Here is a 24,682-nt window from a genome sequence, read left to right as displayed (position 1 = left end):
TATGTGAAAAAAAGAAGAACATTTTATATATAATCCTCACATAACGCCACTGCATGTTAATGCGGAGCTTGAGAATGTACTGTAAAATGAACTAAAGAATTAAACAAATAAAACTAAAATTTTTACACTTTATAATTTCCAAATACTCTGTGGCCCAATTTAAAATGCTCCTGTGGCTCACCGGTTAAGAACCCGTGTATTAGGCCTATATCGCCATCTACAAATATGTTTTGTGACAATAAACAGTTGCATTTCCATCGGCCTACGCCTTTCGTATGCAAGACAATGTTAACTGAATAACCACATTTGTGAAGTAAGGTAATCATTTTTGTCCCAGGACCTGACGTTTATTTTATCATGTTCATGTAGGCTACGCTGTTCAGGATGTCTGTTTTCGCTACAACGAATCTCACACTACCATCGCAACAACCGAAGCCATACGATCCAGCGAAGTTGCGTTTTGTTTAATGTTGTTGTTGCTGCTCGATTTTGCCCATGCAGTACGTGTCAGGATAGCCTGTTATATAATTTAAGATTTACTTTATTGCTAACCTTTAAGAGCCAAGATGGCTATGGAAAAGCAGTTCATGATAAGTGAAACCCACACAAAGGCTATCACTGCGATTGGATTTCACCCAGTACGAAGGGAAATTGTTGTCGGATTTGAAGGTGAGATAAAGAATCCTATTTGTTTTAAGAAATGCTACGCTACCGTAGCTATTTTTTAGTTTTCTTAAAATTCCAGAGATTTTCACCCTACTTAAATTATTACTACCAAAAGTCCTATTTGTCCATAAGACGGGAAAAAATGTTTTTTTTTTCATAAAGGAATGTTGTAAGTAAGTAAGTAAGTGTGTTTGCCATGCCCAATGATAATCACAAATAAACAAAATTTGAAATGTAAAACTAAACTATACACCTCTAATGGCCAGACCAGCAAGGTGCCTAGAAAGACCTTCAAGTCACCTGTGCCAAAACAAATTTAGGCATTTGGGTAACAGGGAAATAACAAACAAACACAATGCAAAAACAACCAATAGAAAGTATAATATTAAAAAGTAAAACAAGCATCAACAAACAACACAAATTATAAATAGAAATGAGAGTCAGAATAATCTTTTGAACAAGCAATCTGTCTGCTATTAAAAATAAATAAAATATTAGAACATTACTTTGGAACGTAATATATCAATCAGAGTGAAAATGGTATTTCAAGGCATCATTAGGTAAAGAGCATTGAAAAATAAGAACATTTTTTAAACATATAACGTGATCAAACACTAAGCAGTTGATCAATCCATCAAAACATAAAATTATTGTTTGATAAACTGCTGTTTAAAATCATAATAGGCAGGAATGTAATGAAAGTTTTAGTTTTAAAACACACAACTGTCTTTTTAATATTCATTTCCCATTGTTTACCTGTTACAGACGGTGTTATGAAATGGTGGGAGCAGGATACAGGCAAACTGATGTTGACAAGTTGTGAACATGGAGGTTGGCTAACAGACTTCCAGTTCTGGACTGAACAGAAAATCCTGCTTTCCTGCGCTAATGATGGCATGATTATTGCATGGGGAAGTGGAGGGAATGTTGTGGACAGGATAAAGGTTAGATTTCTCTGTGGTATATTTTCAAGGATCCTAACATATCATACTTTTATAGAATGTCTCTAATTTGCTATAACATATACATGTTTTACAGATTGGTTTTCCAATTTACGCAATGTGCATAAACCTAAGAAGGCGGCAAGTGATATGTGGTTTAAATGGTGCTGTTAGACTTTTCACTCTTGACCCACAACGCAAATCAGGCAATCTTATTGATAGAAGGAAGCCGTTTGTTGCCCAGCACCACAAGGATATTGTTCCCTGCATAATTTGCCATGAATCAAGAGTCTACACTGCAGGGTAACTTTGAACATTGGTTTATTAATGTATATACTGAATTTGTGGAATGCTATATATGTACAATAAACATCCAATCTATTTAGCTTAATTTGCAGTGGCTTGTTTATCTGTTACACATTAGAATATAAAATATTCACCTAAATACCTAAGCTCATAAATCTCTAACCTTACTCAGCTCTTATGCTTCACAATAATTAGAGCAATTTACTTTTAACATTAACTTTTCTTTTAACATTAATAAACAGAAAAATATTATTATTTTAGAAATTGCATTTTGAAGTTAAAAAATATTATTTACAGTTTTGTAAACAAGTCATTTTGAAATGACTTAAGTCCAAGTCAAGTCATTTGAAAAATAACTCAAGTACAAGTCAAGTTTTTCGCAAAAATAACAAGTCAAGTCCCAGTCCAATTCATCGGTTGCCCAAGTCAAGTCCCAGTCAAGTCATTATGAGAGCAAGTCAATTTCAAGTCATGTTATTGTCATAAAAGTAAACTGTTAAACCATTAAAATCGGTAAACTCGTCCGATAATGAGCAACAATTTAACTAAAAATTTACACAAAGGAATTATGCAGCAATAAATTGTTTAGTGTGCAATACATTTCTTGCGATACATTTTAATAAAAAACACTTATTTTAATCCCAAGATGTTTGGCAGAATGACTCAAGTCCAAGTCAAGTAATTTGTCCAAAAGACTTAAGTCAAGTCATTCTGGTCAGAAGACTTAAGTCAAGTCATTTTAAAACAGTGGCTTAAGTGCACTTAAGTCATTACAACACTGGTTATTTAGATATAAAAATGTGTTTTAAACATTGAGCCCAACCGTTTAACTTTTTAGGTTCCCGTATGGTTTGGATTAAATTTTTTTGTAAGAACCTTGTTTATTTACGCTTTCGGTTCGAGGCAATTAAATGATCCAATTTGACTATTATTTTTTAAAACTGGTTTATAAAGTTCAAGTTTAATAAAAGTAACTTGAATAACCTGAATCTGTGCAACTATAATTGTCTTAAATAATTATAATTTAAGTATATATTGTAGGTTGTATTTAAACTAAGCTTTCATAAAGTATTAAATAGAAAAGATATATAAATCACTTTATTTTAGTTACCTGAGGTATGCAAAATTAAACCACACCCTTATTAAAATTATCTTTAATAAGCACTTAATGGTTAAATGGGTCATGGTACAACTTGAATCTTTAAAAAATAAGCTGTTGCACAATTTTGGAGTGAACTTCGTTAAATTGTCAGCTTCAGGTTCGTTTAAAACTTCAGTTTTGGTTCAACTCTATCAAAAACTCTGTTCAGTTTTGGTTCGACTCCATCAAAGGAAAGCAAAGAAGATATATGAATAACTATTCATTAGTAAAAACCTATCTTAAAAAATGCACAGGAAATACAGTTTTCTAATATTTTTTTTTTCAAACTAAACTAGATATTCTTGTCATTACACAAAAATTAACTGACATGCTAAAGGAATTTTGATTTATGATTAGTAGATAAATATTTACCTTAGTTATTTTTATTGCAAATTTTTGGTTAACATTGTAACATTTTTTTTTAGTTTTGACGGGAAGTTCTGCATTTACGATACCACTTTGTATCCTGGCACCAAGGGGCTTGATTTGGTTTATTGCAACAAGAATGCTCACGAAGCTGGCATAACCTGCATGATACTTGTCAAGGACAATGAAAACAACACATGGTAATTGAATAGCTCTTCTTAGCATGCTGATAAGACAATAAGGCAACAACACATGGTAATTGAATAGCTCTTCTTAGCATGCTAATAAGACAATAAGGCTAATATTTAATAAGATTTAAAATAATTTAAAAAGAATATAGTAATATATATGACCTTGAAATGTATCAGTTAAAGGACCCTCAATTTTTTAGGTAAATAAAGTTAAAGAATGTTTGATTGAATGAAGCTATGCCTGTTTTTTGGTGATTTATAAAACTAACCGAACTTTACCATATTATTTATGGTTGATAACTTGAAAACTGCTATTTGCTTTTTCTGAAACTCGAATATGTAAGGTATGCTGTGTGTATTGTTCGCCTTTTGTTTGTTTTTCGAAATCATTAATTGTGCTTAAGTCTGTAGGGCACATACTAGCTTAACAGTCTATAGGCCAGTAATCAGCAAATACAACCTCAATAGGTCTCATAGTTCGATTTACAGGCGGTTTAACCTCCAGAACTACCCGAGGTAAAGCAACGATTTGTGGTTTGTCTGTCGCATAGGTTGCTTACGGGTTCGTTTGACCGCACGGTCAAGATTTGGTCGCAGGACGGCCAGTTACGTCACCAACTGGAAACCATATTCCTCAACACGATCACAAGCCTCTGCTACATCCCGAGAGCCAAGGTGGTGTGGATCGCTTCTGGGGCCCAGTACGCTACACTCTTTGACCCCAAGGCCGGGGAAAACGTTAGTATATTGCAGGACGATCATCGTTTGGTGCTGGACATTTGCGTTTTTAGAAATTTTTTTTATCGTTATTTTGCGTTCTTAGACCTTTGCGCTTTTTCAGTTAACCGGCTAAAACAGGGCTTCCTAAACTTTTTCACTGCCGACCCCTAATTTTTTTTGCTTCGCGTGGTCCATGGTACAGGCACTAAATTTTTTGAAATGGCTTCATAAGTTGTCGACACAGTCAAATAAACTTCACAAATTTGTGTGACAATGCAAATAGACTTTCAGAAATATGCTGATAATTTAAGTAAACTAGATCTTAAATACATTCATTGCTGAAACGTTTTTTTTATAATTAAACTCTCTTCTTTGAAAAATTGATTACTTTCATAAATGCACAAACATTTTCAATTTGTCCTTACCAACATTTCAATTTGTCCTTAGTGGAAGATTAGTTCACAGACCCCAAGGGATCCATGGACCCCAGTTTAAGAACCCCTGGGCTAAACGTTTAAAAACGTTGTGGCTGCTCTAGCTTTTATAACTTATGGCGTTTTACCGTCACTGCGTAGTGCGTAACACTGTTTAAAAAACATTTTCGCTCAATTTAGTTTTACTTTGAATAAATAAAGCCTTCACGTAGCACAGTCCGAGAACCACTACTTTAAAGAGTACAACCAGCCAGTCCGTGCTAAGATAAAGGTAATACCAACCGATGTTAAGTGTTTTTTTCAATATTTGATGCAAACATAGCAGAGCCTTCTGGAAGGCTAACCAGAGTCGGTCATCCTAATTATCCATACTCATGGGAACAATAAAATTTAAATTATTAAAGGAGTTGCGGATTTTCCCGGGTTAGCAATTACAAGCTTTCAATATTGGTTGTTTGTGCATTTTGCTGCTAGGTCACAGAGTTTCTTCCCACCTTTCAATCAGAGTCAGACGGCGAAGTTACGCAAAGGTTGCTTAAGCTGAGGTACAGTCCCGAGTCTGGGCAAATCGTTGGTGAGTCATCGCTCTTCACGATAAATTTTAACCGATTTTTGTAGAAATTTGTTGGTCTTTTACAAGACATTGTTAACTGTTTTTTTTTTATGTTCCATTAACTTTACTATATTACCGACAAGGCTATGCGAAATTTGAAGGCTAATGAAAACATAGCTAAAATACATATATAAAAAAAACAAAAAAACGGTTAATGACAAATTGTGCCGGCGCCTGTTTGGTTAGGCAGCTAGCAGGGTTTTTTTATTAGTAATACTCTTAACATTTTTGAAATTACAGCCAAATAAACACTATATAACAGCCAATGGTTTGCTGTACGCTCGTAGTATAAATATGTAGTGTTCTAACATAGAGGAACTGCCAGTGCCTTAGCTCAGAGCCCAACAGACCAGCCTCGCATATGCAAGGTTTTGTCAAGCTACCGTCATTTGTTTTTTCGACGGGAATCGTCTGTTTCTCATTCTGCTTTTGGTGAGCGCGGTCTATCGTGGTGGCTTGTTACTAAAAGCTTCCTGTTTTAGGCACCACAAACCGAAGACACCTGCTTGTGTGGAAGTTCAATAGCTCGGGTTGTCTCACTGCGCTAAAGTGCAAGCACCACGTCGAAAGCATTTCTTACAGTGAGTGGGGTGCAAGGGATTTTCGGGGCTGCATGATTTGTTTTAAGTTTACCTAACAAATACGACAGCTGGTGGTCGACTCTAGATTTAATTTTTATTTTGGCCGAAACATTAGCAGACAGGCTAGTCTTAAATACTATATATCTTGTTTTTTAACCCGATCCTGCAATAAGATTTACAAACTGCCCTTAGCCGGCCGCTGCGCTCAAATAGTATACCTTTCTGCGCTGTTTTACCAAGTGGTTACAACGGGTCAGACAGCAAGAACTTGTAAACGAACGATTTTTAGCTTTCTCCTCCTTTTGCTAAACATCAACATTTTGTAAGATTTATTCAAAATCATAACGCAGAAACATAGCAAAAAACATAAAAAAAACGTATATTTCTATTCTCGGCTTACTCAGTTCTAACCCAACATTGTGTATTGCAGCTCGTAAGGTGCCGATGCTTTTGTTCAGTGGAGCGAGCAATGGCTCCGTTTACAAGTGGGAGCGACTTCAATCCAGCCACTTCATGTATAGGTACTTGAACTAGAATTTGTGCTTTTTCGGTGTCGCGAAAAGATAGCGTCCTAAATGATGTTTGAAAGTTGTGCCAATTATTTCCGGAAGGTTTGCTTAAGTTTGCAAAATTTCTGCACTGTATGTATAAAACAAGAAAATTATATTTATGTTCATTCAAAACGAGAAAATTGAAGCATTTGAGTGAGGGACATTTGTAAAGGCCAGGATAGGCAAGTAGGTGGTATGGGGGAATATGTTTAAAAATTAGTATTTTCGTAAATGGATATTTATTGTTATTTTGTGAAGAACTTTGTCTTGACCAAACGGGTGAAAGTAGAATACGTGTATATGTATTATAGGCGCCGAACGTGGGTTTGCAGATCTGGAATATTACGGGTTATGCGCGCAGTTAGTGTGCTAAATTAATTCCTGTAGCAGTGTTAGTTCAGCAACAAAAGTGTTAAAAACTTGCCCTGAATTAGCACATGCACGAGGCGGCCATGCCTCAAACCAATTTTTTAATTATACGTAAATGCTTTCGAAAAAGCCTAAATGGTTTCAATGGTTGCACAACAGTTCAAAAATAGTTATCTAAGAGCGCACATTTTTATGTAATCAATAAGCATGTTTGCACTGGGTAAAAAAATACGCCCTGGAATTTTTAAGAATTCGGTGCCTATGTATTCTGTTTTTAAACATTACGTGATGTTTAACGGCAAAACAAAACGCCACACATACAACTGCGTTGCAGCATGGAGCCCCTGACAAGGAAAGAGTGCAAGGACAAGTTGGACAGCATACTGAAGGAACGCGGTCTGGCTCGCCGCAAGACGTCGCACTTGAGTCCCCAGTGCGGACGAACTTCGCCTTCCACTCGTTATGCCTTCAACACTTCGCTCGTCGCCGCTTCGTCGCTCTACAAAAGGTACCCGCTGTTGGTCTGTTTGCAAATTGGTCGTTTTTATGGCGTACGTCAAACTTAACGGCTGTGTAAATTAAAGCGCAAAACCTGAAATTTGCGTGATAAAACAAATTAAAACAATCTCACTATTGTATATTACGTTATTGTCGGGTTACGGCTTTCAACATATATGGCCCTAAAGGTACACTATGGCGATAAACGTTAGGTAAAATGGAAATTTAACATAATACCGGAGTGATTTTGCCAAAGCGCATACGCAGTATTTAAACGTGGCGAAAATATGAATTTCTTTTAACCACTAACAACAAACTAGTTCGCAAATTTACTGATTACGCTTCATAATTGAACACTGAGCATAAAACTCGTAACTTAAGGCGATAACTTTAAATTTACTGTTAAAACCTCTACAATGAACGCAATATTTTTGTGAAATAAATTTTATAACGTGTGATGTGTTTTGTGTTTACATGTAGCACATTGTTAAACAGCCAAGGCGCTGGTCGACACTAAATACTTCTCCACAATAAGACATCACCTTGTAAGGATAAGGTCTGTGTGGAAGCTACATTGAATCGATTGGCCTTGTATAAATTATTATCGTTTTTATCTGCGTGTCATTGCTAATACTCGCCAAAATGTTTATTTCAAAACGTTAACGCTTATATTTTTGAACAACGTCAATAGCGAACCCATGATTTAGTTGTTAAAAAACAAACAAAACGACTGTGACTGTACTGTCTGCGAGCAGCTTCAATGGCAACCAGTCAAAACAAGGATACTTGAAATGAAAACGGCTTGAAATGGGTATTACTACTTCACTAGTTTTGGATATATAGTCAGCGTGTGAAGACAGTGGTCACTGCGGTCTGGGAACCTTCCAGAACGGCTGGTGAGCTTATTGTGGTGTTACACATAACACCTGGTCGAGCCAGCCCGTTCCAATGAATGTTCCAAAATTGCAACGCCTCCAAAAGTTATACCCAACGCGATTTTCTATTAATTTTGCGACGAAAATGCTCTCTCAGCGGGGGAGCTCCATAGTACAGGCTCGAAACAAGTGAACAGCCTGTTCCTAGGGAAGTTCCTGCACCGTCGAAAGCGTGCTACATGCGACGTTCCATCGCCGAAAATGGCCGCCGTGACGTCAAACTTCAGAAACAGCGCGGGGCTTATGAAGTAACCCCGGCCTGTTCCGATGAAGTTTCAAGTCAAACTCGCGGTCGTACTTTGGACTGCTCAGTACTACCCTCAACAGAACATCCCAATGCATGTGTAGCCGTTCGCGCCCCGGGACAGTATTGACTTGCCAAGTACAGGTTTCCATTAGGCTGAAACCTATTCCTTAGAAAGTTCAACGCCGTCAAAACCGGACAAGGTTGTTTTTCCTGTCCTAAAACTGCTGGTTGTTTGTGCCGTCGAAAGCGGTCAGAACTCCACGTTATGGTCGGTGTACAAATGCGACAGACCATTTCGTGGTAAAGTTCAGCCCGCCCGAAGCCGCTTGCATGTCAAACTAACTAACGAGGATGGGCCGTAGGTTTGCGAAATCTTTTTTGTAACTCGATGCGCGTGTTTGGTCATAAAACGGGACACTTTAGGAAGGACTGGTTTTCGCTGACAAACAGCCCGTTCCAAAAATGTTCCAATGCATGAACAACTGTTTTGCGGCTACAGTGTTTTGCCTGACATTGAATCTAATCTTCCGGTAAACTTCTGAACTTGACGCAAGCTCTGTCGGCGGTTCGGGAGGAACCTTCTCTGGACAAGTCTTCCGACAGACTTATTCCTGGGAAAGTTCATGCCGTTGGCCGCTGTCGTTGAAAAACGCTGCTACTGCCTTTCTGCCTACTGTACAGCACTTGTTGCTGAATGGCTGCTTACCAGTGGTCGGCTCACCAATCGCCAGGCCCTGTCGCAACGTAAACAAGCCTCGCTCCCATTTCACCTCTTCGCGATTGCCCTAGGGTTGTCGCCTAGCGTCGCTCATGCGGAACCAAGCAGTCGGGAAATCCCAATGACAGGCTGCGACTTTGCGCTAAACGACCGCGTTTCGAGCCTGTTCCTTGGGAAAGTTCCTTGTGCTCGGACGCTGTGTTTCCCTTATATCAGGAAATGCTCGCTGCCCTCTAGTTACGTCCATCTGCTGTAGTTGCGCAGGCGATCGGTTCGTATAAAACTCTGAAAACAGGTCGGCTTAGTCCATTGGAAAGGCGCCGGCCTGTTCCGCAGAAGTTTCATGCGACCTGTCGCTAGAAATAGCGGGCTGTTGTTAACTGTACTACAAGTGCTACTGTTTCTTGGTACACCAAACTGTGACCGACTTTCGTCAATCGCTGACCTCGAAGTCGCAATTAAACGGTCGGCGCTAATCCGCCGGGCTCGCTCGAAATCGACCTCAATTCGCGACTTTAAACAAAAGCTGCGCTCCCCTCGCCGCTAGTCACGCAAATTGGGTCGACTTCTGCGCTCGCCGCCCTAAACGCTGCTGGGAGAAAGACGACCTGCAACAATGCGTAGAAGCGCGGACAGGCAGCACTCGCTCTGTGAAACCAGTGGCACCGTATTAATTCATAGCGGCGCGCAAAGTCCACGCCAACTGACTAAGCGACTGGCAATCCACAGCTGATGGCTTATGCCGCTGAACGGGGCGCCTGAGAAAAGCGCCGATTCACGCGCGCGCTTATATACTCACATCCTGTTGTCTTCGTCGAACCCGGCGCCCAAGAACAATCGCCGTCGCGCTTCCTCCGCGCAAACGAAAAAAAAGCGCACGCCGCATTGTGACGTGTCGGCGCCGTGACGTCACACGCCGCAAGGCGTCCCCTTTTCCGGGCGACGGGCTAATCGCTCCCGAGAAAGCCTTCCGGGACAACACGTCATCGATGGGCGCCTCGGGCTGTGCTTTTTCTGAAGACCTTTCGAAACTCGCGAGCGTCGTGCGTATGGCGCCCCCACGTGGGACTTGCGCTTGACAGGCTTCCCGCTGCTGAGGGTGGCGAGCCTGTTCAATCGTAAGTTCCTTGTTGGGACCCAACTGAAAAGATTGTCATTTAAATCAACAGCTAACTGTAGGCTGATACTAACTGTACGTTATAACTTTTTTGCTTTATAAACTCTTGTAAAACGTTGTTTATCTGGAACTTTATGAAAACCAGAGATAAATGCTGCTGGAGAGACTAATGCGAACTCGAGTTACATTTTTACCGCCATCTATTAGCTGGAACAAGTTAAAGACCTTAGAGCTGATTCGTTTACTATACACGCAACGCTTTGCATTCCCACTTTTACCAAACTAGTGCATCATAGGACCGAAACCGAACCTTAAGCTGCTGATGCTGCTGTGAAGACGCAGTGAGCGAACTGACATGTCACCTTGGACGCGGTCAGCGGTTATAAAGCGCCCCCCGAGCGCCCAAATGCATTGTCTCGCGCCCCTCCAGACCAATCGCTTATCGCCGGTGGCGCGCTTCCTCGAAAATCGCCGCGCCTGCTTGCCAGGCCGGCCCCTTGCAAGCTTTGTTTGTTTGCGCGCGCGATTGGCGGCTCGAGCCCGGCGCGTCAGGAAAGAAGGCGGCCGGATTGGCACCTTGACTGTGGACGCGATTATCTCCCCCCACCGCCTTTGTGCCCGTTTGCACCCGCTTGCCAAACTTTGCAAGACGGCAGCCCCCGGGTCAAGAGTCGATTTGCGCTAAACAATTGGACGCGGTTTAACTTAATATTTGTTTGAATGCGACCGCCGTCATTGACGACCTCTTAACAAGATTTATGGATTTGGTAAATATTATGCAACCGAAGCGAACTGTATTTATTGGACTTGGTTTAACTCAAATTAATTCAATTTTTGTTTGTTGTGTATTTTTGAAGAGCCCTCTTTGTAGAGCTGGTTTATGTTATCAGCCCAACCTGTAAACGCTACTCACTTTATTCACCCGCTTTTGGCACCAAAATCCCAAGGTAGTGCAATATTGCTTATGCACACCACCGCAGCGCGATTTATTGGTATTTTTCCTTGCAAAGACTGTTTCGCAGAACGAATGCGACCCGTTGAAAGCATTTCAGAATACACACGCATTCGCATTCTCCCGCCGTTTGTACTCCAGAGGTAAAACCGAACTATTTTAGTACTCCCAAGGGTTTATCAGTATCCTTATACGTCTTCAAAGGCACGCCCCTCCCTAAGCGTGGTTTCCAATCGCCCCATGATAAACAATCTTACATCGACCGTCCTTGCCCTCCAAGAAAAATGGCTTAATCTCGTTTGCCAAAGCAACGCCTAAGCCGATGCAGCCCGTGGCGCGTTTCTGAGCCGGAACTCTGCCCGCATGCATCGCGCCCAAATCGCTCGGGTCTGTTTTGCTTGCTCGTGATTCACAGGTCGCCGCTGAGCGCATTATGCATGTCGCGCATATGCACGCAAACAGCACCAAAGCGCCGCTGTGTTTTGGTTAGAGGCCGGGATCCGGTTTTGGAGCCCGAGCCCGGGCCTTTGTTCGTAGCTATGTCGCACTGCGAGCTGCTGGTCGACGGAAGCGAAGTGACGCGGGCCGGCTCGCCTCGGTTGACGCTTGATTTATGAATGGGATACACAAAATTCGGGTGGACGCCGATCGACATGGTTTGACGGGTCCTTTTGGTGGCCTCAATTTCGTCGCCTTAGCTCGGCATACTGTGGAAATGCGCTGTTTGGTTTAAATGTAGCATGTCACTTAGTATGTCGTTTTTTTCAATTCCATCAGTGTCAAATGTGCCAGTATTTTGTTGTTCAAACTTAGTAGATAACTAACACGGTAATGCGTTTAAACGGCTCCCGAAAAAAACAGTTTTAATGTGTATTTGTTCCAATATTTTATGTATTCTGCTCTAAACTCCCCGCAGCGCTTATTTTCGTCCTAGTAAAATACCGGCGTAATAATTTGCCGTATTGTTGAAGCATTGTGAAATTTTAACACAATTAGATAATAAAACATGGATTGCATGAAAGAGAAATCTCCATTTAACACGAGTTTGCAAACGGTAAAGTGTTTGACAGATTTACACTACACCGAACACAATGCGCCGCGTGGGCAACATAAGGCCCGGGTATGTATTGCGATCTTACAGTCCCAGCACACAAAACTCGCCTCTTGCGATCGAAGGAACTGCGAAAGTTAGAAAGTAGGTCAACCCTCTTGGCGCGCCGTGATTGGTCGGCTTTGCTTGTGGCGCCAAAATTCGACTCGACAGATGCTGTGTTTTTTGTTGTTGTGGTTGTTGTTTCTGCCTTGTCGTTGCAGCGGACAGATGTTTCGGGTATACGGACTTAGCGCGTCGTTAGTGCCGAATCCTCCCCTAACCCTTTTCCATGGACAATTTGTTAAAGAACTTACACAACACGCCCAAACCTTGCGCCTTAATGCACTGCTCACGAACCAATTTCAATGATTGTTGCGGAAACCTGACAGGTTGCTGCTGAACTACTGTCATTGTGCGTAGGAACGCAAATGTTTAAAGTTGTGTGTTTTGTTCTTTTTAAGCATGCGATATTTAAAATCAATTTAAAAGTATATATTTTTTAACCCAAACAAAGCCCACTTCTGCTGTGTTGCTGTCCGCTTAGTAAACGTTGCACATTAAAAACGTCGTATTCTCACGAACTGTCCCGGTGCGCGAGTGTGCGTTTCCCGTAATACGTGGAATAGCTGAGTTGTCCCTTTGTTTCGGCTTCCGAGGTGAACTGGTTCAGCCCCGCACCTTAAGCATTGTCACCGTCCCGGCAACAATACGCATACTGGCGCAGTCGGCAGGCCACACAATGCCGTAAGTGCCGCGAATCGCTATTGCTTCCGTCCGTCGCTCAGACGCGAACGCAAGAAGAAGACGCCATCTATCTCGCCCCGTTGTGACGCCACCGGTTCCGTCGACGTCACACAGGAAGTTCCTAAGCCTGCGCACAGGCACACACACACACATGCATGCGAAGACACAGCGGCCGGCGGCTCTGTGCAAGCAAAATGGCGCCAAAGTAAATGTTACCGACCGTCCTCAAAGCCAGTGGGCAAACTGCTGGCCGCACCGCGACCCGGCACCGCGTCCCACCATTTTGTTTGCCAGCTCGCGCCGGGCCGTGTGAACTGGAGATTAGCGCTGCGTGAGTCGGCTTCGAGTTGCAACCGAGAAGGCCGCCCCATGCCGCATCGCTCCTTGCCGCGATAATTGACCTAATTCGTGCCACAACGTGCTGCTGCCGTTTGTCGAGTCGCCACAAAGCGAAGCGCCAGCGTGGAAGGGTGCGCCCATGTTAGTGGCTTGCTCGTTGAAACAAGATCTATTGCTAGTCTGCATTTTTGTTATAAAACATTTGGCTTGATTCGAAAAGCGCTATTTAACATGCGTTATTCCTCTTTGTGTTTAAGTTAGCTTCAATTTGAAACAAATTTGTATTAGGTGCTGATATTGTAGTTTTTTTCATTACAACATAATATATAAATATTGTTTTCATGTTTTTTCTTGGGTGACATTTTAATTTGTACCCGTTCTAAAAATACGGGCTTGAGGGTAAAACAGGGGATTGCGGGCGAAAACGAAACACGCCTGCAATCCATTGGAACGACACACAGGTTGATTATCATGCTTTGATATGCAAGGTGCAAGCGATCAAACAAAGCGCCTTTCGAAGTTGATCGGGAACTACCGCCTTGTTTTTGCGTGTCTATTGTGCCAGCATAATCAGCGTTTTCGGGACTGATTTGAGTCGTAAAGCCCCACACGAGCGCCTTCTAAATGCACAGTATAGGAACGCTTGGGGCGCATTTTGCAGCCGATTTGCTGTCTTGCCTCTGGCGACCGCCATTTTAAAAGTGTTCGATTTTCTTGCTTGGAATATGGCGAATGCCGTAAATTACGGGGCTGTCCATTTTGCCGAGTAGTTTCTTTCGTAAATAAGCGACGTACATAGCGAGGACAAACTTCTCGTATTAACTGTAACACGACACTTAAGAAATATGACGCCTCATCTATTTCACAATGTTGGGACGCAATTCAGTGACCTCATAGAGTATTTCCCAATCAAATTTGTTTCCTTTTTGCCAAGAGTTTTCACATAACATACTTTAAGCCTTACTGGGCAAAACCTAAAGAAATGTATTAATGTATAGCATAAAAGCATTTTTCCATAATATGACGATTACTTAAATGCGCAAAGGAAATTGCATTACAAATCTCACTTATACAAGTGGTTGTTTTGTTTTGTAGTTATGCGTGGTTCGGCTTTACAAAGTTCTGTGTAAAATAATTATGCTACTTACTTAATGCCAACGGAGTCTTAGAATGAGGGCGAAAACTGGTGCTGTTTTACATAAAAATATATAGATTGAAAAAAAATAAAAAAGATTGACGTTGTTTTTACCCTTGGGTTTTCAGAACTTCGAAACCTTTACGCCATTTCTACCAAATTAGCTTTCTTGGTTAAATTGCAATGCTCGGAAACAATGTATAACACAAATCAGCTAAAAACAAGTGGTTTACTTATTTTTTAGGTTTATCGATGTCGTTTATTTCTATCATGGAAAGCACAATATCTGTTGCCATTCGTCTCCACATATACCAGTGCATCTGGCCACATCAGCTGGCAGTTAATTTACTTTTCAATGTTAATTTTATTCATCATTGTAACGAAGACGGGTGAAGGGAAGTGCAGGGCAATGTTTCGTAGGTTGAAATTTTGCCAACAAACTTAATATATGCTGTAATGTTTGCGCCAAGACCATCCGGAGTTAAAAAAATTGTCAAAAATATTAACTTGAATATTTCATGCCTAAATCGCTTTTAACTTTTCAGTTAACACAAGGCCCCGAGGACAAGTTTACTCGAAACTTGGGTATTCACAACCTAAACTTGAAATGATTTTTCTGCCGATTTACGATTATACTTTTTATATCATTACAAACAGTTTTGGCCGAATTTATTTCGGCCTTTCAGCATTAGATTTATTATCACCGAAAGTATTAAATCACAGTTTTTTTCTAAATACTCTTTTATATGTTAAATTACATAAAAAAGTTTTTCTCTTTCTTTTAACTTTGTATATTTAAACGATTTCAATGAAAAGTATAATGTCGTTAACCACTGACCTATTTTAATGAACTAGACTATGCATTTGTTTTCGATTGTGTTAGCATCAGGTGTTTGGCCAATTCACAAATACCCTCTACATGTTACAAAACACAGCATCGTTTATAAGTACAGTAAATACTGTTTGCTGTGAACCTAACATACGGGACAACCCGAACGCCCGTAACACCTAATCCATTGCGCCACGAAAGCGCAATGAAAGGCCCCGATATTGTGTCAAGTATATGTGGGCAGCGTCCGACCTGTTTACGCGTCCAGCAAACCTCGAACGCAAATAAGCGGCGACCTCACAACTTCGGGTCGCTGTCCTCGCGAGAAAATCGCCGATGACTCACCTCGTTCGAACGCGGCGACGCTTATGTGTGAATGTGTTGCATGAGTCACGCCCCCGCACATTGTGACCGATGCCCTTGTGTACATTCGTTCTTATGGTCAGCCTTAGTGGCTGTCCACTGAAGTCGTTTTAAACCGGAATGCTAAGCCCTTTGGAAAATGAGCCGATCGTTTTGTTGTTTGGCCGAAAAAACGGTTTCGGGCGATCTTTATAACAGCCGCGAAGGCACCTTACTTTGCAGTGGGCTTAAGCCATATTGGGTTGCGTGTTAGTGGTAAAACTTGGATTCAACCTATTTGTAAACCAATAACGTGGTCGAAACGCCATAATCTAAACCGTGAAAATAATACATGTGTTTAAAAGTCAATGCACACGCTTTGCGTATGGAGAATAATTACCAAATACGAATCGAATACCATTTCTAAGCAATCCCACTTCTAATGATTTGCTTCGCCGTCACGTGTATCACGGTAACCACGTGGGTTTCATGTAATCATGAAACACATACGCTTATACCAGATAGTTTGAAACTGACGAAAGAGTACTGCTTCAAGGCAGAACATAAAAAGTTCGTATAACGAATTTTCTCAAGCTCATGAAATTATTAAATTTGAGTTAGGACTAGAAAGATAAGAGCAAATTGTGACAAGGCTAAATTGTATATCCCAAGAAAACAAACCGCATAAATGTTTTTCATACACAAAGTCTGGGACATAGTAATACTTAGATTGTTGTTTGTTTGGCTGTTAAAACAAGGTAAAAAACATGAATAAAACAAAAAAGAATCTTCAGAAATGGCCGTCAAACCGCGTAACGAATATAAACTGATTACTGAGTCGTAGTTTGTAAAGAGTTCATCTTTTAAATTGAATTAGAAACCCGCGTCACGTGCTCTTTAAAAATAAAAACACCTTTCACGCATGTCAAACCAACACTATAGTGCCAAACCTACAGCCGAATAAACTTTAGTACGCCGCAATGTCAACCTCCTCCTGCTCAAACCAACCATCTCTAAACCATCTTCCTCCTTTTTATTTTCCAGCACCAACGTCTCTCTGCTGCGCTGCATCTACGTGGAGCACCTGGACCTTCTGGTGCTGGCGTCGGAGGATGGAAACATCTACTTGTGGGGCTTCGACTACGCGGCCGTGAGCGCCCTCACGCGGTTAACGCCGGACAAGGACGATGACGCCGAGGCCGGAGAGTGAGTTTGTCTCCGTTGCTTTACCTATTTGAACACTTACCGGGTTTGGCAAACTGAATTTGTAAAATATAAAGATATATTCTCTCCCTTACAAGTAAATGATGACATTGACTTAAAATGGTAGCAATATAGACTTTCTTGTTAGGGTCAGGGTGGACGTTGACCCCTAAGTCATTCCACTTGGTGCAGTGGTTCCAAACCTGGGGCCACGAACCCCAAGGGTGCCGTAAAAAGTAAAAATACATCAGGAACAAACCACAAAACAAGATAGACCAACCACAAACACCACAAACAAACCACAAAGACAGAGTTCAGAAACAAATGAAAAAAGCAAGAGACTTTTTCACGTACTGTTTTAAAGCTTTATCTGAACATACGCGTCATTAAAGTAATGGTCAATTGACGTTTGCAATCTAAGGTGGCTGCCACAATAGTATTGTCATCGAGGATCGTTATAGTACCAATTAGACATGTCTGATACTGACACCTTAATCCAATACCTCATTAATATGCTCAAAACAAACAAAAATATGAAATTATATCGTTTAAATATCATGTTTTAAATCCTGGTGATGTTAATTTGATATCGGATCGGCACCGATACCACCTTAGTGTCGGACGAGTACCGATACTACCACTTGGCAAGGGGGAATGGCTCTGAACCGATATTATCAGACATTCCTATTACCAATATGAAAAATTGTTTTTCGTATCCTCTTAAATCAGTGGTTCTTAACCTTTTATGGCTTGCGGCACCCCTAAGAAATAATAAATAGGTTGCGGCCCCCCTACAAAAATTTTCCGTAGGTAAATCACTAGACTAGAATGTCACAAGAAAACAAAACTGGAACAACACACATCAACTCTGTACAACGTCGGAAGTTTTAATTGGATTTATTGCACACTAATCTTACACAAAAAATGGTAAGAGTTACGCAAAATTCAGATTCTTGAATATTTTCAAATATCTCTCGGCACCCTGAGGCATAAGAAATGGCACCCCAGAGTACCGCTGCACCCCGGTTGAGAACCACTGTCTTAAATAGTCAAAAGCGTAATAGCTTACCAGCTAACGATAAACTAGTATAACCACGGTTAGTAGATACTTTGCCCAAACCAATTTGTTATTGAGTATAAATATTGCGATTTGGCATGAACATCTAAAGTGAAGTTTAGCAAAAACATCAGGGCCTGTCGTGCAGATAAATTGATTTAATACTTTCTAACGTTTATTACGCGATAAATTGGGTTGAAACACCTCGGGCGGTAAGTCGTTGCATTTCTTCAGATTTACCATAATCGCAAATCAAATAGTTATGTTTGATTCAGCTGTTATAAAGTTTCAGTAGAGTAAAATTTCCAACGTTGTTTGCAGCAAGTTCAACGTACTGCTTGACCAAAGCCGGGTGCCCAACAACCCCGGAACGGATCTGGGCAACGGCGAAACAATCCTGAGCGACGAGGCCAACAACAAGCTTAACATAGATGATCATCATCGAGACGTATCGACACCAGGAGAGGACCAACAACGAAACGTAAGCGTTAATATGCAATGTGCGTGTACGTGTGTTATGTGTGTGTGTGTGTGTGTGTGTGTGTTTGTGTGTGTGTGTGTGTTTGTGTGTTTTGTGTGTGTGTATGTGTGTGTGAAGCAATTGGCCTAAAAGTAAAACATTTGCAATGCCATGAAGTCAATGGCAAGTTCTGCTTGGTTTAATTGGTGTTTTCCATAAAATAAGCCTTTACAAAGGTATCAGTTTTAACACCCAAACGTGAAGCGACGTTTTGGTTGTACCTAAATACCTTAAATATAATACCATCAATATCTCGAAATATTCAAAACTAGAAAATTTGTTAACTGCTATTTTTGCACTGGCCTTATAGTATTTTTACCAATAACATCGTTTGCAAGGATATAGTTGTTAATTTCCCAATATATTTTATTTGCGCATTTCCAAACAGGTTTTGGACGGTTTGTAAAAACTGGTTAGTATTAAAATACAATTTGCTACAAAGTGCCAATTTTTTAATTTTTTTGTATGTTTCCTCCAGACACCCATTACGCCTCCAGCGGACGCGATGACCCGTGACTCGGTGTCGAACAGGGTGGCGGGCTTCATCTGCAAAAACGTTTTGATTGGACACGCGAGTTGCGTCACAGCGATTGCTCTTGTTCACAACGAGGAACTATACAGCTCCACTTACCTGGTTTGTAGTTCCTTTCGTTTTTATGGGTGCCCAAAAAAAGGTCGCTATCGATTGTTTTTGTATTAGTGCAAAAATCGAGCTTTTTTTGTTGCAAATCCAAACCAAAGTATTTTCCTTACTGTCCACATTTGTTGCCTTTCTGTTGTCCAAATTGGCACAAACATGGCTTCATTTGTTCGACTTTAAAGTCACGAAAATGAGATAAACTTGCCGGCCTTGACTTGGCAGAAACTGACAACGAAACTACGATTTAAGCTTTGTTATTAAAAGTGTGCGCCACTGGTTCAAGTTGAACGTTTAAAACTTCCGTTTTCACTTTACGCTTAAAGCCAAACGCCATTATTTTACTAACTAAAATAAAGTAAAGAAAGTAATTTAAACTAAGTGGCGAACGTGTTGTGGATTTTTCTTCCTACTGGCCGAAAAGGAGGCCGGGAATGCCTGATATGTCAGTAATTGTTCAGACCCAGTCCGTTCTCCAATAAGGAGACGGTGCCGCTACTTGGACGTAGGGCCAAACCAGCGGTTCCCAAACGGGGGTCCGCGGACCAGCTGGGGTCCGTACAGCAGTTCCCGCGGTCCGCAATGGAAATTAGTCTTTACTTTTTCATTATAGGGCTTTAGCGAAAGTTTTTAAACATTAGTCTATGTTTTAAACGTTATCTGTCGTTATTATTGTCTTTAGTTATGCTTTGTTATTCGATCATATAGCGTGTTTTATGATGTCGTTTGCGACATCATAAAGCATTTATTATGCTGTACTACCTGCTATTAGCGAATCGTTCGCATTAGTTAGAAAGTTGTTAGATTAGGAAAAATCGTGAATGCACTAGTGTACTACAAGAAACATGGGTCAACTGACCCTTGAATTTTTATAAGGCCGCGAAATATTAAAATATTCGTAAAGGGTCCACCAGGCAAAATTTTTAAAAAAGTTTGGGAACCGCTGGGCCAAACATTTTCACCTTTATGGTTATGGTGCTAGTGTTAATGTCAGTGTAAATATTAGTAATAATTTTAGTGTTCAAAAAAACTGGTGTTAAAAACGGAAGGATTTGCTGCGCGAACAGATAACGAGCGGGTGGGACCGTCGCATTCTGATCTGGTGCCTTGAGACCGGTGAACTGCACGACCGCTTCCGCAATACGGCGCTAGAGGCAAGCGATCTGTACGGCGATGACGTCGAGGACTCTGTGGAAGAGCTGGCGTGCGACGGCGTCATCATCGACATGGAGTATTGCCCGAAGAGGTGACGCTTGTGTTTTAAAATCTGATTACACATGGTGATTTATTGACGTGAAAGATATAAATGGATTTCGGAAATATAGGCCCTAATCGTTATTTGAGAAGTGACTTGGTATCTGTGTCGGATGTTAACGTTTTGCGAAACCATAAAAAGAAGTAGTGTTCTAGGTCGTCAATTATTTCCAATGTTTAAAAACACATTTGTTATCTGTTCTAAAAAGAATATTAGACTTTGAGAAATCGTATATTTTTGTGATTTTTTACATAAAATCGGAAAAAAACGTAATGTTATAACTTTATGAGTAACGCTTTCTTGTATTTGAAGGTAAATTAACATTTTTTTATTTCCAAGGTAAATTAATAAAGGTTTGTTCAGTTACCTCAATAAATGTTATATGAGTTTTAAAGAACTATGTGAAAAGGGTTTTTAAAGTACGATTAAGTTCATAAAAAAAACAAGAAAAATTATCCCTTTTTTAACTTTACTTTACACACATTTTAACAAAGTAAATGTGACTTCACTCAGGAACGAGTTTGCCTACTCGAGCAGCGACGGCATGGTTTACATCCGGGAGTTCAGTCCGGTGGGGAGCGAAATGCGCATGCGCAACACGCTCCAGGGCCACGAGCTCGAGATCACGGCAGTCAGGTGGAACCACGTGTACGACAACTGGGTCACCGGGTCGGAAGACGGAACCATAAGGATTTGGGTGAGATTTGATGGGCCAATGCAATTTTAGTGCTTGTTTTTTTAAACGTTTGAAGCCTTTTACTTATGCACTTACACTTTAATATTTTTTTAGGTTTGGGTATGGTTTGATGGGCCAATGCAATTCTAATGCTTGTCTGCTTAACGTTTGATGCTTTTACCAACGCCCTTATAGACTTTAATAATTTTTTCTTTGGTTTGGGTAAGGTTTGACGCGCCAATGCAATTCTACTGCATGTTTGTTTAACGTTTGATGCTTTTACCAATGCACGTGGACACTATTTCTATTTAGGAATATTGTGTCCTCAGGATATCGTAAATTATTATATTGGAACCGTCAATATTATTCAGTGAACACTGTAGTTTTAAGCCCAACTATATTGCTATTTGAGTAGCCTTTCTTGCAAGCTGTGAAAAATACAGACAAGTTAAAATGAATGCTTTGAGTGAAATAAAATTAAGTTGAACAAATGCAGAAATCTTCTGATTTCAGCCCATACCCAGCTTATAATTGGCACCAAGTAGGGTATAGTGATCTCCGAGCTTCACGCACACAAACACACTCGTCAGTCGTCACACACACATAAAAAAGTCTTCTGTTAGAAACATCAATATGACAAAATCAGCCTTTTTATTTCGATAAATATAAACGTATTAATTTGCAGAGTGAGGACGGCATGACTTGTGTCCACGTGTTGTCCACTCAAGGTCCGGTCAGTGCGCTCTGCATCGATAAGGTCAACGGGTGCGTAGTCGCCGCCGTTGAAAACGTCATCAAGTAAGTTTCTTGCGAAATACCCGAAAGATTGTCTTTCTGGCGCTTTAACGTTTTTTTAAACAGCAGTTGTCCGGTTTGTAAAAATGATAAACTTGATGTAAATACCATAACAGAGTGCATAACACGTTTGCTTGACGACTGGTTAATCTCATTTACCGAAACTTTTTCAGATTGAGATCAGACCGTTACAAACTGACAATCGACTGTCGGTTTTTAGACACAAAACAGATTTATTATATCTAAAGTTGCTCAATCCGCTATCTACTTATATGTGCCTTTTTTGTTGGCAAGCGCGACTCAACGTATGGTGACTTTTTAACCCTTTTTAGGAATTAAATTGTTTAACCAGCTCAACATCACTATATAATTTTGGTTATTTAATTATTTTTCTCATTCTTAAGGGTGTACGACATGGAGAGCTGTAATTTGGTGCAAACCAACATCGGTCACACTGAGAACATCCGTAGCATCGTCCACATGGTGGAGAGGTCGCAGGTGAGTGTGTTGTGATTAATCACAAGTAAATTTGCTTTTAGCTTTTAAAACAACCCATTATGGTTAATTTAGTTTGTGTGCCACTGTGGAATTTATTTCTTAATTAATTCCGTTGGACCAAATCAAAAAAAAAAAAACAGTTGCGCGAGTCGCGAAACAAAGACTATTAAATCATGTTATATTAAAGGACAAACAGGATCCGATTTTAACGGCGCCTTTGCGGTGTTAATAAAGCCTGAAATCAATTTGTACAGTTTGTCGTCTCATCCAGTATTTTAGAGGTTTGGAATTTGTTTAAGCGTATGTTGATTTGTAATTCTACAATAGAAAATGGCCAATACCACTAAATAACAAAACTTGCATCGATCTACTATACCTCTGGTCGACACCGCGAGAAGTTCGTACCGGTCCGTAGGTTTATACTTTTTTACGTGTCGGCATGTCGTTTGTTCTTTTTCATAATGCTATTATACTAGGTTTTTAAAATACGTAACTTTGTTGTGTTATTACGCACTATATTAGAACTCAACTTGTTGCAGTTTGAATTTTGTTGCAACAAATTCAAGTTTTCACACGGTTCTCGGTCCGCGATAAATTTCTGTTTTAAACTGTTCAACAGTGCAACAAAGTTTATCGACCCCTGCACTAAACGGAAAACATAGAGTGAAATTCTCACGTAAAACAGTTGTTTTTGTTTTTAGACAACTAAGTATGTTGTAACTTAATATACGTTCAACAAATAAAACGCAAAGTTAAAATCCGGAGTAAAACCAGGATCAGACATTTTGTTAAAGGAATATATATTTTTCTTCTATACTGGCATCGTCAGTTCCTTAATTCGAATATATATGTTGTTAATTAATATATGTTGTTGTAATTAAGGAAGTTCCATCTGTAGCTAAATTTTGTGCCGACCAAAAAAAAAAATAATAATACGTTCCACGAAATCAAGCGCAATGTCATTTTTTTTCATTTTCCCGGCTCGTCCTTCTTAAACTAACTTTTTTGCTAAACCGCAGTACGTGTCCGGGTCCTGGGACAAGACGATCCGCATCTGGAACGCTTACAGGAGACCGGTGAGACGGCGTCGTAATAACCCGAAGCCGGATGAAGAGGCAAAGCTTCCCTCCCGCTCGGCAATGAGATGAGCTCGACTTTCTGTATTTTTTGTCCTTTTCTCTATACCTATATACTTAACCTTTAGTCGAAGCCTTATAAAGTAATAAAAATATACAATTTTCTATACGCCGGGCAAACAACTTCTTGACGGAGGACTTTTTCCGAGAAAAATCCACAAAAATCCACTTTAGTGGAAAACTGTAGTAGTCACATCCACGATTGATGTCATAACAAGTTCGCGTAGCGCCACTTAGAATAGCTTGCTTGCGTTGCTTCTTGAAACGACCAAATTTCGAGCCTTGCTTTTTATGCCGCCTTGTGTTATTTTACCGGCTTTTTCCGACAAACATGCCATTCCTTAGTGTTAAATGTGATATGTTTGCTGTGTAGGCGTTTGGTTGTGTTTCTTAAACGTTTAACTTGTATAAAGTCCTCACGCATGTTGCATTGTACATGCACTATGCAGCTTTCAAGAGTTTTGTTATGTTACCTCAGTGTACAAATGCGTCCAATTTTACCAAATAGATTACATCTATACGAGCAGTACCATTCCTTTTCTAAGCGTTTATTACTCAATCCGAACCGTTACCTAACAAAGTCATCCTATACCTAGCAAACGAGCTGTTTCACTATTGTTGTAATACTATATAGGTGGTGATTTTATAAAATCGTCCTAATGTTACTGTGCCAGTTTTCGTGTTTTAATCTGAACACTGTTTTATGCTGTTTTCAATGACATATGATACGTTATTTGGTAGCTAACACTGTGATTTCTTTAAGTTGTTATTTAAGTCCAGACTTTTCGCATATTTAGCCGTTTATAAGTGTTGCAGTGCCTGTTGCTGTTTTTGGTTTTAAGATTTAACTGTTATTTTCTTTTACTTTACTATATAAAATAAATTACTACCACATTGGCTTCTTTAAAAGTTCTGCTTTAGGCAAGAAATCCAAAAGGTATGACGAAGAAAATAGAATTTTTTTACACAAACTTTTTACAACGAAGTAACATGTTGTTTAGCGAAAAAAAAACTATATATACTTTGACATTTCACGAGAAAATGTTAGTTCTTTGCAAATGCTGTACAGTTACGCAC

The 24,682-nt window shown here is 40.2% G+C and overlaps 1 protein-coding gene across 1 annotated transcript; it reads left to right on the top strand.

Annotated features, from left to right (window-relative positions):
* Positions 1-566: 566 nt before the first annotated feature.
* Positions 567-24,323, top strand: LOC146161081 (uncharacterized). The gene is made up of 17 exons (XM_083384615.1): positions 567-669; positions 1,432-1,610; positions 1,705-1,910; positions 3,480-3,620; positions 4,163-4,349; positions 5,240-5,339; positions 5,861-5,959; positions 6,390-6,480; positions 7,214-7,387; positions 16,873-17,034; positions 18,410-18,569; positions 19,087-19,242; positions 20,313-20,491; positions 21,014-21,197; positions 21,862-21,974; positions 22,376-22,469; positions 23,489-24,323. Exons 1-17 carry the CDS (start codon positions 567-569, stop codon positions 23,615-23,617), a joined length of 2,457 nt encoding a protein of 818 aa, XP_083240741.1. The 3' UTR covers positions 23,618-24,323.
* The last annotated feature ends 359 nt before the right edge of the window (positions 24,324-24,682 follow it).

Source organism: Ascidiella aspersa, chromosome 3, assembly GCF_963924565.1.
Source record: "Ascidiella aspersa chromosome 3, kaAscAspe10.2, whole genome shotgun sequence".
In the NCBI taxonomy this organism is placed as follows: domain Eukaryota; kingdom Metazoa; phylum Chordata; class Ascidiacea; order Phlebobranchia; family Ascidiidae; genus Ascidiella; species Ascidiella aspersa.
This window is presented reverse-complemented; position numbering and strand designations above follow the sequence as displayed.

Bases quoted from the DNA above. Each gene is read 5' to 3' on its own strand.
- LOC146161081 (XM_083384615.1), top strand. From the start codon at position 567: ATGGCTATGGAAAAGCAGTTCATGATAAGTGAAACCCACACAAAGGCT. The intron at 1,911-3,479 runs GTAACTTTGAAC...ATTTTTTTTTAG, and splicing joins TCAAGAGTCTACACTGCAGG to TTTTGACGGGAAGTTCTGCA. The intron at 19,243-20,312 runs GTTTGTAGTTCC...CTGCGCGAACAG, and splicing joins TATACAGCTCCACTTACCTG to ATAACGAGCGGGTGGGACCG.